The sequence below is a fragment of the Phyllobates terribilis genome, unplaced genomic scaffold (assembly GCF_046119375.1).
Source record: "Phyllobates terribilis strain yellow unplaced genomic scaffold, ASM4611937v1 Scaffold_2__4_contigs__length_985480577, whole genome shotgun sequence".
Classification (NCBI taxonomy): domain Eukaryota; kingdom Metazoa; phylum Chordata; class Amphibia; order Anura; family Dendrobatidae; genus Phyllobates; species Phyllobates terribilis.
Window position 1 is genome coordinate 391,629,353 of NW_027362762.1, and position 16,858 is coordinate 391,646,210.

The 16,858-nt window shown below is 41.1% G+C and overlaps 1 protein-coding gene across 2 annotated transcripts in view; it reads left to right on the plus strand.

Moving 5' to 3' along the window:
- MRPL30 (mitochondrial ribosomal protein L30) overlaps positions 1–12,512 on the plus strand; it is a 20,930-nt gene extending 8,418 nt beyond the window's left edge. For both annotated transcript variants that reach the window (XM_073664875.1, XM_073664874.1), the window contains exons 2-6: positions 1,727–1,793; positions 2,065–2,148; positions 5,724–5,870; positions 7,999–8,072; positions 12,325–12,512. In XM_073664875.1, the coding sequence (XP_073520976.1) occupies positions 1,749–1,793; positions 2,065–2,148; positions 5,724–5,870; positions 7,999–8,072; positions 12,325–12,454 (480 nt within the window). In that variant the 5' untranslated portion in view covers positions 1,727–1,748 and the 3' untranslated portion in view covers positions 12,455–12,512. The remainder of the gene's footprint in view (positions 1–1,726; positions 1,794–2,064; positions 2,149–5,723; positions 5,871–7,998; positions 8,073–12,324) is intronic.
- The last annotated feature ends 4,346 nt before the right edge of the window (positions 12,513–16,858 follow it).

A 16,858-nucleotide genomic window follows, 5' to 3' on the forward strand; every position in this document is an offset into this window, starting at 1 on the left:
ATGTCATTATTTTTTCTTCTTTTAGACCTTTACTGGCCAGCCAAGCTGTGGAGTAGTTGGATGCATGTGATGGAGCATTGTCCTGCATGAAAATCATGTTTTTTTTGAACGATACTGACTTCTTCCTGTACCACTGCGTGAAGAAGTTGTCTTCCAGAAACTGGTTGTAGGTCTGGGAGTTGAGCTTCACTCCATCCTCAACCCGAAAAGGTCTCACAAGTTCATCTTTTATGATACCAGCCCATACCAGTACCCCACCTCCACCTTGCTGGCGTCTGAGTCGGAGTGGAGCTCTCTGCCCTTTACTGGTCCAGCCTCTGGCCCATCAAGAGCCATTCTCATTACATCAGTCCATAAAACCTTGGAAAAATCAGTCTTAAGATATTTCTTGGCCCATTCTTGACTTTTTATCTTATGTTTCTTGTTCAAAGGTGGTCGTTTTTCAGCCTTCCTTACCTTGGCCATGTCCCTGAGTATCGCACACCTTGTGCTTTTTGATACTCCAGTAACGTTGCAGCTCTGAAATATGGCAAAACTGGTGGCGAATGGCATCTTGGCAGCTTCACGCTTGATTTTCCTCAATTCATGGGCAGTTATTTTGCGCATTTTTTGGCCAACACGCTTCTTGCGACCCTGTTGGCTATTTGCCATGAATCGCTTGATTGTTCGGTGATCACGCTTCAAAAGTTTGGAAATTTCAAGACTGCTGCATCCCTCTGCAAGTTGCCTAATAATTAATCACATCTTATATAGGGTGTTGATGTCATTAGACAACACCCCTCCTCATTACAGAGATGCACATCACCAGATTTACTTAATTGGTAGTTGGCTCTCAAGCCTATGCAGCTTGGAATAGGACAACATGTATGAAAAGTATCAAAGTGATCAAAATACGCATTTGCCTAATAATTCTGAACGCGGTGTACAATTAACCCATCTTATAAATGAATAAGAGGTGCCTTGACTAAGCTATTCTTAACAACGATCCCATTTTATCGGGGAACATTTATAGACAAACCTAATATCATTTTCCGCAGTAATATGACTATAAATAAATTGCATTGCCCCCGAGCAAAATAAAATGTATTACAACCCAGAGGTCACTTCCATCTGTTTCCCCTTCAACACTCCCAAATAAGGGATCTTTAATTCTATTGTTTAATGCTCATTGTCTAAGTTACTGGCCACTGCTGCAGTCTGGCAGCAGAGGCCGAGCATACCCAATGCTTAGAAGCTCTTGTAACCATTGATCTAAAACTGTCCGGATCTCTGGACCACATGATCTGGCCAGCTTTACTGCCCATTCACTACTGTGACGTTGCTACAGGACTGGAGAGCGCACAATTTGGGGCAGCGGCAGAACCTGGTCCGAACTGTCAATATTCAGGAGGCTGGGGAACGGTGTGCACCAGATGAAGCAACTGCGGAACAATCCTGTAGTTCTCTAAAGTGCATAGGAAACATAAGAGCTAAAATGTCAGAATGCTGCTAGCGCTTTGAGTGTTTCCAGCTCTGGACTGTGCAGCGTTATCTGAGGGCAGAGCTGTTAATCCCATTGTAGCAGCCCCATCCTCACTCATTAGCGGACAATGCAACACTTGGCCTTACAAACTGAGTCGTGGTGGTTTAATTATGTCACTCATGTATTACATTGTGTCACAACAGCCGTCATACACACACTCAACTAAACTAAGTTTTACTTAACCTTTTTTTTTTTCTTGTGTAGGTCTGAAGATTTGTAGATAAAAATGACCCTGGTATGCTGTTTGCAAAGAAGAACATTGGGATTGAAGGTAGTTTTCCCTTTAGAAGTCCCCATTGAGTGCCAAACTTTTCTTTTTATTTTGTGGCTCTGATTTCCTGCTACCTCCTTTGTTATCCAGGGAAACGTTATGCTATGGGTTAGTGAGGGTCCCAGCAGTCGGACCCCATAGTTTCGTAAAGTGTTAGCTTTTTCTAGTTATTTGTCACCCCTTAGTTTAGTGGGGTGTAATATAATTTTGTTAACTGATGCAATATCATTGTGTTGATACCACCTATTTAAACTAACATTGTGATATTCAGCTTTTGACAGAGCACCCTTCTAAATCACTGGTGTGGACCGACTGGATCCGCCAGAAGTTTACAAAGTCTCGCATTCCTGAAGAAGTAAGGTTTCGCTCTGTTATATTTAAAGTTGCCAATAACTTATTCTTATTTAGATGCATGTTTATATATGAATATACTGTGCATACAAAACGTAGTCTACAACACTGTACATAATCATTATAGGAGTTGTCGCCTTTCAAAAAAAACATTTTCCCATAGGCTCAGCCAAATAAAAAACTGAGCTTTATGTACCCTGGGTCCAGCGCTGCTTCACCGCCGCTGTCCCAGTCTGTTTGGTTGCAGGGTGATATTATGTTCAGAGCCCTGCAGATAATCATTGAGTTCAGTGGCTCTACTGAAGTAGGTGGCATGAGCTGCCAAGTTCACTGATTGGCTGTATTGTTGTCACGACTGCAGCCGATCAAGAGACCAGGACTACGGCAGTGACACTCCGCTGGATTTTGGAGAGGGTGAGTAAAGCTCAATTTTGGTTTTTTTTTACAGGTAGCTGAACTATGGGAAAACTTTTTTTGAAAGGTGGACAATTTACAAGGAACCTGTCATCACCTTTTTACATATGAAAGTGGTGGTATGACTGTGTAGGCACTTGTCCCCAAATAAAAATGATCTCTTCTTTGTAATGATCCAATGTGGTAGACTGTCAGTCATAAGAAATCTATTGTAGAAGTCATATGCAAATCAGACTAGAAGTGCTAGGACCGAATTGGGCTCGGACTGATGCATTCCAGTACATTGACCTGCCCCCTGATTAGTGTATGGCTTTTACCCTAGATTTCTCATGACAGGCACATCGGATCTTTACATAAAAGGGACAATTTTTTTCTGGGTGACAAATACCTATACAGCTATACCACTACTATTTTGGGGAGACTGACAGCTCTGATGACTGCTGAATTATAAATGTGGCCTTTGGCCTATAGTGCAGACTGTAAGTTGGGATCAATACAATGATTTATTGTTCATCTTGCTGTCTATGGAAATAAAAGAGAAGAACATTTAGGCCATGGCCCCACCATCTGTATTCGGTCAGTATTTTTTCCCAGGAGTGGGAGCCAAAACCAGGAGTGGGTGATAAATGCAGAATTGGTGACTTGTTTCTATTATACCTTTTCTCTGATTGTTCCTCACCTGGTTTTGGCTCCCACTCCTGAGAAAAAATACTGACCGAATACTGACTGAATACTGATAGTGGGGCCATGGCCTTAGAGTGAAGGCGGCACACGGCCAAAGTCATCCCACCAGATAGTAATACAAGCAGGTGGCAACACCCATTCTGTGAGATCATCCCTGACAGTAGAAGCTCCGTTCTAGACACTGCTCAGCTATTGGCATGATGTCCGCTAAGAGAGACTGCACTGCACAGGATTGACCAAGGCACTGGGAACTACAAGGGTAAATGGAGCCTGAATGGGCATCCTTAGGGTTGTGACTTGTGCAAAACAGAGCAGATTTAAAAATGGGTTATATTGACACAAATTGATAAATATGTACATAATTCTAAAACTACATTGTGACTTTGGGAATTACCCTTAAAGTGTGCAGTGCCAATGATGTCACGTCTACAGATACTTGCCGATTGCCCATGTTTCCTGGCATGATCTAGAAAAGTGAGCAGTGCCAGACTGACCCTTTCATAGGCAACAGTTCCTGGCTAACGTCGCCAGTGGAAGCTAAAAGCTATTGCATAGTAGCATTGGAACATTCTTCCTGCAATGATAAACCTGATAAGATAAATACTAACAGTTTCTGAATGATTGTACAATTCGTAATTCAGAAACTTATCTAGAAGATGTAAAAAATTGAGAAAAAGATCAACAACAGATTTTCTTTCAATAATATGGCAACTCAAGTCACTTTTTTCCCCCAAACATGATACTGACTCCATCAGCGTAACCCCCTTATATAAACCATTTACAATTTGTTATTGAATTAAACTTTTTTAGATGTTTCACACCCTTGGGATTTATGATACCTTGAGATTTGAAATAATCACTTTTCCTGTTTTGCCTCCTAATTCTTCTGTTCACGATCAATATGTTTGTCTATTCCTCTCAAATCCTCCTCCATACTTCTATGTTCTCCAAATCCTTTCTTCTGACTCCTCCATTAGCTATTTACTGCTGCTTCTCCCTCTAAAATCTTTCACTTAATTCTTTCCTTCTTTAAATTCTTTCACCTTTAAATGTCTTAAAGGGGTTATACATATTAGATAATTGTTGACGGAACATTGTTTCGGCTGACAGGCATCTTGATTTCCTCTTACACAGAAGCATTCGGCTTAGTCCAGCATTCCTGTGATCTCTATGGGGAGAGTGGCTAAAGCTGATGCCAGAAACATCTGGCAGTGGCTTATCTGCCCACAGAGCAAAAGGTTTACCGTAGTTTACATGTATTGGGGCCTTTACTTTTCCAAAATCTTATCTGGTTTTTGTTTTCACAAATATCAGAACATATTTGTGTTTGTCTTCTTTCTTTCCTTAAGGTCATTAGTAGAGAAGTTAACTTTTATAACCAAACTTTTGGGGTAATCTTTGTAGAATGGAAACAGGTTCGTTAGTTTTGCCATTGTAACAATTTCTTGTAAATATATAGTATTGAGTTGTTTCCACCCAGACTATAAAATGGCTGTCCTGGCATCATGACACATAATCTGCTTAAGGCTATGTGCCCACGATGCAGAAATGAAGCAGAAAATTTCTGCAGCATTTCTGCATCTCCCTGGCAGAAAAAGCGCATGCAGATTGTACATGCGTTTTTCCTGCGGAATACATGCGGATTCACATGCGTTAACGCATGTGTTTCCGCATGCGGAATGACAAGCACTTTCCAGGCAATAGCATCACTTGGAAAGTGCTTGACAGCTAGGTCACACTGTATAAATCCATGCAAACAGCATGTATTTATACAGTGTGACCATAAAAATAAAAAAAAAATAAAGCTATACTCACCCCCGATGCCCCGGCGTGTGCTGCAGCGCTCGTCCTGGCTTCTTCCGGGTTGCCGGCACATCGCGAGACAGCCTGCGGTCACATGACCGCGACGTCATCTCAGGTCCTGGAAGGAGAAGCGATGCCGGCAAACAGAGAGAAGCCGCCGGACAGGTGAATATAAACTTTATTTGTTATTTTATTCTTTTTTTTACAGGTACAATGGTACCCAGGTCTGGATGAGCGTCTCCTCTCCTCCAGAACTGGGTACCATCCGCACATAGAGACGCATAAAATCCGCTTGTACAAATGTACAGACACGGATTCTATGCATCTCAATGCAAGTCCATGGCGGCGCTTCCGCTGCGCTTCTGCAAAATTAATGAACATGCTGCGGATTTATGAGCTCTGTAGAAACGCTGCGGAAAAATCCGCAGCATGTGCATTGACATTGCGGAATGCCATTGGGGACCATGGGGTGCGGATTACCATGCGTTTTTGATGCGTTTCCGCTGCGGAAATTCCGCAGCATAAATGCATGAAAAACACATCGTGTGCACGCAGCCTAAATCTGATGGAAGCAGGACCTCTATTTTGGTACTTTTTGTGGCATTGGCAAAACTTATGCCAGATCTTATATTAGTAACTTTTCAGTGATTTTTGTTGTATTTACTTACTTACGTGCAGACATTTCAACCAAAGCCAGAAGATCATGAAAAGTATGGAGGAGATCCACAGCAACCACATAAATTACATCTTGTTACGAGAGTGCGATCTTTTATTGGAAGACCGTACTGGGAGAAGGAAGTGGTTGAGAAACTGGGACTTAAAAAGGTATACAATGCATGTTATGGGAAAGACACAGGCCAACTCAATGTTTGTTTAAGTCACGTTTTTAAGAAAATCACAATTAATGAATCGGGCTAAAACATTTGGAATCACAAGTCTCAAATCGGATAACAGAAAAAAACAGGTGAGCACATATAAAGTAGACTTCAAAAACGCGCAAATAGAATAAGCAATTGGGTGCAAAAAAAAAAAAAAAAGGCGCAAAACTATACAAAAATTGGCGGAAAGGCATTGATGAATGGGGGCCTCAGTGTTATTTAGTGGTATGTGATGCGGCAAAGTGAAGTAATTTAAATTGGCCCGTCTTCCACTAAAAGTCACTTTGTGACTGCAGACTTGAGTCCTTACTGCATGCGCACCATACTCTGTCAGGATTGTTCAGTGTTGCCAAAGAAGGTCACGCGACCTCAAGCATGGGATTTGCATACTTGTGACCACTTTCCAACTAGACATGCTTGGCCTTGCTCAGTTCACTTGTATTGAACGAGGCTGAGCACATCTAGTCTGCATGGGACTGCATGTATGCAAATTGCTTACTTGAGGTCACATGACCGCCTGCTCACGCTGGCAATACTCAACAATCCTGACAGCGTGCGGTGCGCGCGTTGTTAGGATTCAGGAGTCTTCAGTCACGCAGAGTTATGACTGTGACAATAGGAATTGTCTTGGATCTGTTGAGCACCACTTGTAGCTGAGTATAAGCTGAGTCATAATTGAAAAAGTGGAAGACATAAGTATACGCAACCGTTACATAGTTCTAATCTGCTTTAGTTAGATGTGCTGACCCATTTTCTAATTTTTTTAAGATTTGCATATTGTGATGAGGATTTTTGGACTTGTTCGTAGAGAATGGATACTAAATCCCCCCCAAAAGTTAATTTTTTATGTCATTGAGTTATGCTAGGACATACTAGTGGGGTTAATGGTTGAAGGTTCATGGTCCCTTCTTTGAGTCCAGTATAGCATCTTATTGGAAAATCATTGAATGTTTGTATAGAATAAGACATTAAATGTTATGGAAGCCAAAGAATAGTGTTTAATAATCTTTCCAAGTTCCTGACCCCTTCACTGTGATCATCTGTGGGTTGATCATTACTAAAAGATACTGTTGTCAGTCTGACCAAGTGGACCTTCCCATTATTTTCTCATAGCTGTAATGGGAGACTGTACAGTTCCTTGAGCAGGGGGCCGAAGCTGTTCATATGGCAGTATGGCGGCAGTGGGGTTACTGTAGGCTGTAAGCTTTTTAGAAGTGGGATTTCAGGTTGATTTTGAAGGCTTCTATGGTGAGAGTCTGCGTCTGGTTAGGAAGTATGGGAGATGAATGGGACAAATATTGGAGAAGATGATATGAGGGGCAAGAAACAGACATTGTGTGAGGTGGTATCTGGAAATTAGGACTGAATTGTGTGGAGGGGGCATGTTGTTGACAGCCATCTCAATTGTAATGTATATAAAACTGTTTTCACTGGTAGTTACCCAGTGAAGGAGTTGTAAGAAGTAAGGATCCCAGTACGGAGCCAAGAGAGGGAGACCCTAAGCCCTGATCCATTAAGACTGTCCTTTTTCATGCCAGTCTTCATAAAATAAATGCTCTAGAATGACCTGCACCAATTTCTTAATAAGCGTGCACCTCTTAATGAATTTGACACATCTTTTTGCTGTTGAATTCAGAGATCAGTGAGTCAGTTTCTTTTGTAATTAACCCCAATTTTTTTTTGAGGTGATGAATTTGTCAGTTATATTCGTTCATGCCACTTCCCCTCTAGGCTCCTCCAAAAGTTGACGGATCTGAGGTAAAAACACCGAAAGCTGCTAAATTTTTGCACAACTACGAGTTGCACAAACAATTTTGCTACATTTCAAACAGCCATTGCTGTATTTCTGGTGCAAACTTTTTCATGATTCGGGGTCTGAAGTTTCAGTTGGTGGGGTATGAGATGATCCAGGAAATTATCACTTCTGAAATGGCAAAACATGACTGACTATATCGATGACAGAGGAGCACGGAGTAATGTTGTTAAGCTTTGCCAACTAACAGATTATTAATTAATTTGTATAAGCAATTGGCATTGACTATGGTAGTTTTTTTTTTTTACCAATGTTTTCTTAGGCTCAGAAGCCAATTGTGCTTAAGAACATCCCATCAGTCAACGACCAGCTGAAAGTCATCAAGCACTTAATAAGGTTTGTACGATATTGCTCTTTGGTGGGCTTATAATGAGATTCTAGGAGTAGCCACATCGCTGACTTTTAATCTTATTTTTTCCTAACCCAGTCTGACCAGATTTTGGTTCTTTAGAGTATTCTAATCTTGTATCATCAACCTCTCCATAATATATAATATAATATTACAACAGCCACCTGGATCCAGCTTGGGGATCTCAGCTGATGGAAGTGGAGATGTCTTCGTTCCCTCAGCTTCTGGACCGCTGTGGCCTGTGATTGTCAGGTTACTGAACAGTACATCATCAGAAAAACATGTAACGATGCGCTGTTCAAGTTACCTGAACTTTGTAGCCAATCACTGATCTCCGTTGGCATGCTAGCGTGTATGTTACAAAACTTCTGATGCCAGTGATTGACTGCAGTGGTCACACGGATGACGTCACTGCTGTCATTTTCTGCTGTTAGCCCCCTTTTTTTTTCTTAAATTCCGATCAACCTCTTTAATGCTTATTTAAATTAATATGAGGAATATCTACTTGCCCAACACACACCAAGAATGGATCACTGTAAAGCGGAGGTCTTCCATGTCCTTTCTGCTGGCATCAATCTAATTAATAAAACACCAATGAATATATAGCAGAAACTATTCAAATCCACTTCTACCTTCCTTGGAACAGCTGAAAGACCCATGTTATGTCAATGTGAACAACCTGATAGTGTGGATAACATTAAAGAGGTTGTCATCAGATATATTCTTTCAAATTGTGACCCCCCCCCCATGTTGATCACCCGATTGCTCCAGGTCCTACTTCCCGAACCCTTGACAAACATCTCCTACAGGGAAAATGTAGTGTCATATGGCAGCCATTCAGATGAATCCTAATCCAATAAATTTGGTTCTGCTGCCAGAATAGAAGCTGCTTGTGCACCTCTTCTCTCCATTGTAACTCGTAGATAGGGGTCCTGAGCCAGAGATCTCCCCTCCTCTTACAAGCTATCCATATTTTCTAACATGAAGTAGGCAGGGGTTCTCTCACTTTGCTATTTACCTCTTATTGAAAATTATCTCTGTTCTCAAAAACGAAGGTTTTTTTTTTTCTTCAATTCTACAGTTTACTGGTTGTTGCATAGGTTACTGGCCACCTCTGGAGCGTATCAGAGGTGGTTGTTTTTTTTTTTAGGCAAGGCTCACACACTTATAAGCTTTTTGAGAACCTTCAGAGCCCATGCGCTCCTTTGTTGTTGCAGGAGCAAAGCTGCCTCTGCTAGCACCATCTGAGAGCATAGAGTTCGAACAACCACTGCAACGTGCCCTGACACGCCCCTAATGCTCTTCCAGCCTAATTTGCTTATGACTTCTATATAAGATTTCCCATGACTGGCACATTAGATTTCTACAAAAATGTGTAATTTTTATTGGAGGTCAAACCACTACTTCTATGTGTAAAACGTGCGAACTGGTTCCCTTTAAGTTGGTTGCATTCATATTGCAGAATATACAGTGGGTATGGAAAGTATTCAGACCCCTTTGCCATTTGCATATAGCATCCGATTGTCTCACATGAGAGAATCATCGGATGCTACTCGCCAGTGTGAGCGAGCACTTAGGGTGACAAGTTTCAGCATGTACAGTGGGTGCGCAAAGTATTCAGACCCCTTTAAATTTTTCACTCTTTGTTTCATTGCAGCCATTTGGTAAATTCTAAAACGTTCATTTTTTTTCTCATTAAAGTACACTCTGCACCCCATCTTGACTGCAAAAATTTCTACATTTCTGTTTTTTTTTTCAAATTTATTAAAAAAGAAAAACTGAAATATCACATGGTCATAAGTATTCAGACCCTTTGCTCAGACACTCATATTTAAGTCACATGCTATCCATTTTCTTGTGATCCTCCTTGAGATGGTTCTACTCCTTCATTGGAGTCCAGCTGTGTTTAATTAAACTGATAGGACTTGATTTGGAAAGGCACACACCTGTCTATATAAGACCTCACAGCTCACAGTGCATGTCAGACCAAATGAGAATCATGAGCTCAAAGGAACTGCCCAATGAGCTCAGAGACAGAATTGTGGCAAGGCACAGATCTGGCCAAGGTTATAAAAGAATTTCTGCATTACTCAAGGTTCCTAAGAGCACAGTGGCCTCCATAATCCTTAAATGGAAGAAATTTGGGACCACCAGAAGTCTTCTTAGACCTGGCCGTCCAGCCAAACTGAGCAATCATGGGAGAAGAGCCTTGGTGAGAGAGGTAAAGAAGAACCCGAAGATCACTGTGGCTGAGCTCCAGAGATGCAGTAGGGAGATGGGAGAAAGTTCCACAAAGTCAACTATCACTGCAGCCCTCCACCAGTCGGGCCTTTATGGCAGAGTGGCCTGATGAAAGTCTCTCCTCAGTGCAAGACATATGAAAGCCCGCATAGTTTGTTCAAAAACACATGAAGGACTCCCATACTATGAGGAATAAGATTCTCTGGTCTGATGAGACAAAGATAGAACTTTTTGGTGATATTTTTAAACGGTATGTGTGGAGAAAACCAGGAACTGCTTATCACCTGCCCAATAAAATCCCAACAGTGAAACATGGTGGTGGCAGCTTCCTGTTATGGGGGTGTTTTTCAACTGCAGGAACAGGACGACTGATTGCAATTGAGGGAAATATGAATGCAGCCAAGTACAGAGATATCCTGGATGAAAACCTCTTCCAGAGTGCTCTGGACCTCAGACTTGGCCGAAGGTTCACCTTCCAACAAGACAATGACCCTAAGCACACAGCTAAAATAACATAGGAGTGGCTTCAGAACAACTCTGTGACCATTCTTGACTGGCCCAGCCAGAGCCCTGACCTAAACCCAATTGATCATCTCTGGAGAGACCTGAAAATGGCTGTCCACCAACGTTCACCATCCAACCTGACTGAACTGGAGAGGATCTGCAAGGAAGAATGGCAGAGGATCTCCAAATCCAGGTGTGAAAAACTTGTTGCATCATTCCCAAGAAGACTCATGACTGTACTAGGTCAAAAGGGTGCTTCTAATCAATACTGAGCAAAGGGTCTGAATACTTATGACCATGTCATATTTCAGTTTTTCTTTTTTAATAAATTTTCAAAAATTTTTACATTTGCTTTTTTTTTTTCAGTCAAGAAGGGGTGCAGAGTGTACTTTAAAGAGAAAAAAATGAACTTTCTAGAATTAACCAAATGACTGCAATGAAACAAAGAGTGGACAATTTAAAGGGGTCTGAATTCTTTCCGTACCCACTGTATGTATTTTAGTGATTCTAACATAGAAAATATATTCATGAATAAATTACATGAAACATAAAAAAGTAGAAAAATAGTATTTTATCATAGACGCTGTTCAATGTGCAAGAAGAATATGGAAAATGACTGTTTCTAGTTTACGTCCTTAAAGGAGTCATTCAGCTTCATTCACTCCTGCATCGAGAGGTGATCAGGACCAGTGACGGCACAACTACACATATCCGTCAGCTCGCGTGTGTGAATGAATAGGACGGGTACACGATACCTGCCAGTTTTGTACAGCCGGCAGGTATCTGTAGATGTGACGTCAGCTGCCCCGCTCACCTCCCAAGTGAAGCGGATTTAACAATTTTTAACCATTTTAGACTTTGAAAGCCATAAAGCGGCTAAAAGAAGTCACCTGACCATTTTTCAGGTGGTTTCTTTTGTAAACCGCACACTATAAATAGATATAACATCATCTATCTATATACAGTATAGTGAGCGGCTTACAAAAGAAACCACCTGAAAAATGGTCAGGTCACAGGTCATATATATTACAGTATATCTATATTGAGATATGTAGATATCTGATGTATAGATACCTACATACACGTGTGTGTGTGTGTGTATTATATATTATAATATGAGATAGCTAGATAAATAATAGATAGATAGATAGATAGATAGATAGATAGATAGATAGATAGATAGATAGATAGATAGATAGATTTTATGAAGAAAAGTCCACAACCACCAAACAGCCAAAAAGACCCTTCATAAAAAACACCCTCTTCTGCTTCAAAAACGTCAGCGGGTACGCCAGCGACTGAAAGACGCGTTGTGCACATACCTTTACTGTTCACGGGAGGCAGACTCGGACCTGTTTACTCAAGGATTACATCTCTTTTTATTTTGGTTCCCACTCCTCCCCTTTAGGTAGGGAACTAAACATTATTTAGTGTAATGTATAAAAATAAAAACTTTATGCAAAATTAATGTGTTCTTTAAAAACTTTTCTTCAGAGTCCAGCCATTGAAACTACCCTATGGGCCCCCAACAGAAGAGGACTTGTCTGACACCTACCTGAACAGTTTAGGCCAGCTTGTGATACGTAAGAAGTTACAGCCAGTTGATGGAAAACCAATTGAATAATAATTCATATAATGTGTGCTGCTATTGTCCTTTGTAAAATAAAGCTTTTTTTTCTATAGTGTTTGTATTTTGAGCATTACATTTATTATTTGCATTAAGTTTTGGTTTAACCAGTTCCTGCACAGCGACATTCATTCAAAACTCTGGCGAGTTCTCACATAGCGCTGTCAATGTACAAAGTGATGGTGCAGGCTTAGGAGTCATGCCCGTGCCACCCTATGGTGTGTATCAGCTGTAACATACTACAACAATGACAGGGAATTGACATGACTACAAAACTGTGCTATTTAACTCTGGAGCTTCCTCTGCATGCCTTGCGTTGCAGTAGAGGGGTGCTGATGAGTCCCTGACAAAGATCCAGTTACCCCCCAGAAACTCCATGAATGAAATGTTGAGTAGGCATATCCATAAAAATGTGTGTGTGGTGGTGATAGAAGCTGTGGAGCAGTGCTGCTGTCACTCGCCCTGCTTCTATCACCACCCTCAAATAAATCATAAGGGGGTGGTGCTGGTGTCATTCACACAGCTTCTATCACCGCCCCTGATGACCATTCGTTTCAGGGAAAGAGACTTTTGTGTTAGAAGCGGTGACTGAGGATGTGGTCACTTCTCGATCACCCTTACTGACCAGTGACAGAAGCTGTGGTAAGTAACTGCAGCGCTGCCTCCTGATGATGTCCTGTTCCAGGAGGTTTGATAGTGAGAAAGTGACTGCAGCCCCAGCCTCCAGTGACGTCCCTTTTTGAGACAATAAAATAAAGCTTCAAAAATGTTTTACTAATTCCCTAATGAAATTCTACTAGAAGGGTATGTATATAATCATTAAAATGGTTTTACACTCGTACCTTTATTTAGGGAATGAATATCCTGCTGACAGGTTCTTTAACTGTGGCAAATTCTATTAGTCAAAAAATGTCTACTGTTAACCATATAGTAAAATGATGTGAAAAAAACACACCAACATCACTAACAACACTGATTCAAAATGTTATCACTTTGGTCATAATGAAAAAAGAATTATGGAAAAATGCAATAGTGTAACCCTTAAAGGGAATCTGTCAGTATGATCACCCCTCCTAAGCCATCCACAGGGGCATGTAGGTCATAGGAAGCTGAATAAGATGATCATACTGACAAATTCCCTTTAATTACTTGTAACAAAACCTGGTACGCACTTTAGATACATGAACCATACAATGCAGTACACAAAACCCATGGGTATAGAAGTGAGGTGGGAGTTGTTACAACCGGCATAGTGTGTTTATTAAGCCAAAGTGATACTAATATATGAACAGACTGACTCACTACAGTAAACACTTGGAGGTGGAGACATATAAACACATACACTTTTGTACATTAATACTGCAAAACCAAGAAGGAAAAGTCGTGGAATTACGAAAATTGCAGGATTCATAGACATGTTAATAATATGCAAATGATGACAAAATGGAAACAAAATTTTCAAAACCTCTCAGTTTATTCAGTATCGAGTATGAGCAACACACACATATACATCTTACACATCTTGGCATTGTATCAATGAGATTATTAATGGTTGTCTGAGGAATGTTCTGCCACGATGAATGCACTTGACAAACAAATCATCAAGATCTGCTTCTGGCAGCTCCTTTTGCGATTGCAGATCAATGACCTCTCAGATGTGCTTGATGGGAGACAAGGCCGGAAACACTGCAGGCCTCAGCAGCACATTTAGGCCCTGCAGACTGCTCACTTCTAATTGTAAAACGCCTCAATTGGGAAAACTGCTTTTCTTTTGGACGAGGCTCATAGACTGTGCTGGTCACATGTTCCTCCACCAGCAGCCATTGTATGGACAGAAGTGCAGATCAGTCTATAAGGAAAGCTGCACTAGCAAGAGAAAGTGGCCGATCCCTTTAACTGAGAATCTGTCGGTGAGCTCATTCTCACAGTTTAACAGGAAAGTTTGTAACTTTTTTTATCTTTTTTTTCTGAGCTCCTCTCAGCTGATTTATGGCCACAGACTACAATAAAGTTGAATGTTCAGGGAAACAAAGACCCTGTAAGAGACAAATGGTGCAAAATTTGTAATGAAACCCAATTGCAAAAAATGATTTTTTTTAGCCCAAAATTCATGTAATAAAGTTAAAAAAATAATAATTTGTCCCCAAAGGTGGCCAACCCCTTTAAGTGTTGCGTCCATATACCATATAGTTAAGTAGAGATAGGCTACTCATTACTACTTCTCAAATTTTAAAAAATCCGTATTCTACAGAATAAGCTGAGAGCAGCGTGATGTAGAGGCAGATACCCTGATTCCAGGGATGTGTCACTTATTGAGCTGCTTGTTATTTCAATAAAATCAGTGTTTTATCTGCAGGAGATTATCACTAGAGGACAAGTTATCTTGTGTATGTAGTCCTCCTTTTCTTTAATCACTGATTAGTAGTCTCTTACATTTTATAGTGTACATGGAAGGCGGCCAATCAGTGGTGTGGGCTGAGTTATACAGAGCTCTGCATGCTGAGCACTGCTTGATCTGCAGCAGCGAAATCAGGGATTTTTTCAAAATGACAGCATGCAGCTCAGTATTGTTGGAATCTGGGTCTCAGCCCCTGCATCATGCTGCTCTCAGGTTACATAGCAAAACCCTGCTGACAAATTCCCTTTATTAAAAGACTAAAAAATATTACTTTACCACTCAGCTTTCTGGATAGCTCCACTGCTTGCTCTCTCCCGTAGGTCCCAGGCGTATCTTACCGCTGCAGTGACCTGCATCAAGGCCATTACTGCTGTCCACGACTAGGCCCGAGAAAGCCCTGTGCAAGTGTAGGGTTCTCGCGGCCTAGAATGCACGGTGTAAAGTAATGGTGCATGTTGTGCCATCATGACCAGTGCCGGTCCCAGGCTAGACTTGAGTGAAGATGCGGCACTAAGAGGATGCCCCGAGGACCATATGGGCAACAGTGAGTGGCAAAGGTGAGTGGTGATGTGATTATTGTTTTGTTTTCTTCTCCATCTTACATTTATTATGGCCTGCTGTCTTTCCAGACCCCAGGGCATAGTAAAGACATTCAATTCACGGAGAATAATTACACTGAAAATCGAATTTTCCAATAAAATTGCGCAATTTGGTGAATTTGAATCTTGTCAGATAAACGTATCTCTATAGGTAAATGCACTGTTACGCTCTGCACTTTACTGTGAGGAGAAGGTGACCCTATTGTCATTAATTAATCCAAAGCATATAAAATTAGTAATGTTATGTTCTTACTGGATGTAGTATATTATATTCTAGATTTTAAATCCGGTTTAGATTTTCCACCTTTTAGAATGCTAATAGAGTAGCCTCCAGCTCATAGCCTTTGTCAATGCTTTTACATACTGACTCATAAGTACTGTAGTTTTTGGTACACCAGCACTTAGCCCTAACAATCTACCCCGATGTTTTATCGGATAGCTCTCGGCCCAGTGTTATTCTATGGGGTAGTGCAGATCTGCCATTATTTTCTCATGCCGACTCGGCATGAGAGAACAATCGTAGCATGATGCGGGTGCATCTGATACTCGGATTGTGCACACCCATACAAGTCCATGTGAAACATCGGACTGCACTCGGATGTCATCCAAGTGCAGTCTGATTACCGCAGACGGCGGCAACGGAGGAGATGGAGAAATTACTTTCTTTTTCTCCTCTTCATCTGTGCTGCGATGCTCTCATACTTATACACTCATACACTATAAAATGATACTCGGCTCATGCCCTTGGCTCACGCTCGAGTTTGAGCCAAGGGCCATTTGCATATAGCATCCGATTGTCTCACATGAGAGAATCATCGAATGCTACTCGCCAGTGTGAGCGAGCACTTAGGGTGACAAGTTTCAGCATGTACAGTGGGTACGCAAAGTATTCAGACCCCTTTAAATTTTTCACTCTTTGTTTCATTGCAGCCATTTGGTAAATTCTAAAAAGTTAATTTTTTTTCTCATTACAGTACACTCTGCACCCCATCTTGACTGAAAAAAACAAAAATGTAGAAATTTTTGCAAATTTATTAAAAAAGAAAAACTGAAATATCACATGGTCATAAGTATTCAGACGCTTTGCTCAGACACTCATATTTAAGTCACATGCTGTCCATTTCCTTGTGATCCTCCTTGAGATGGTTCTACTCCTTCATTGGAGTCCAGCTGTGTTTAATTAAACTGATAGGACTTGATTTGGAAAGGCACACACCTGTCTATATAAGACCTCACAGCTCACAGTGCATGTCAGACCAAATGAGAATCATGAGCTCAAAGGAACTGCCCAAGGAGCTCAGAGACAGAATTGTGGCAAGGCACAGATCTGGCCAAAGTTATAAAAGAATTTCTGCATTACTCAATGTTCCTAAGAGCACAGTGACCTCCATAATCCTTAAATGG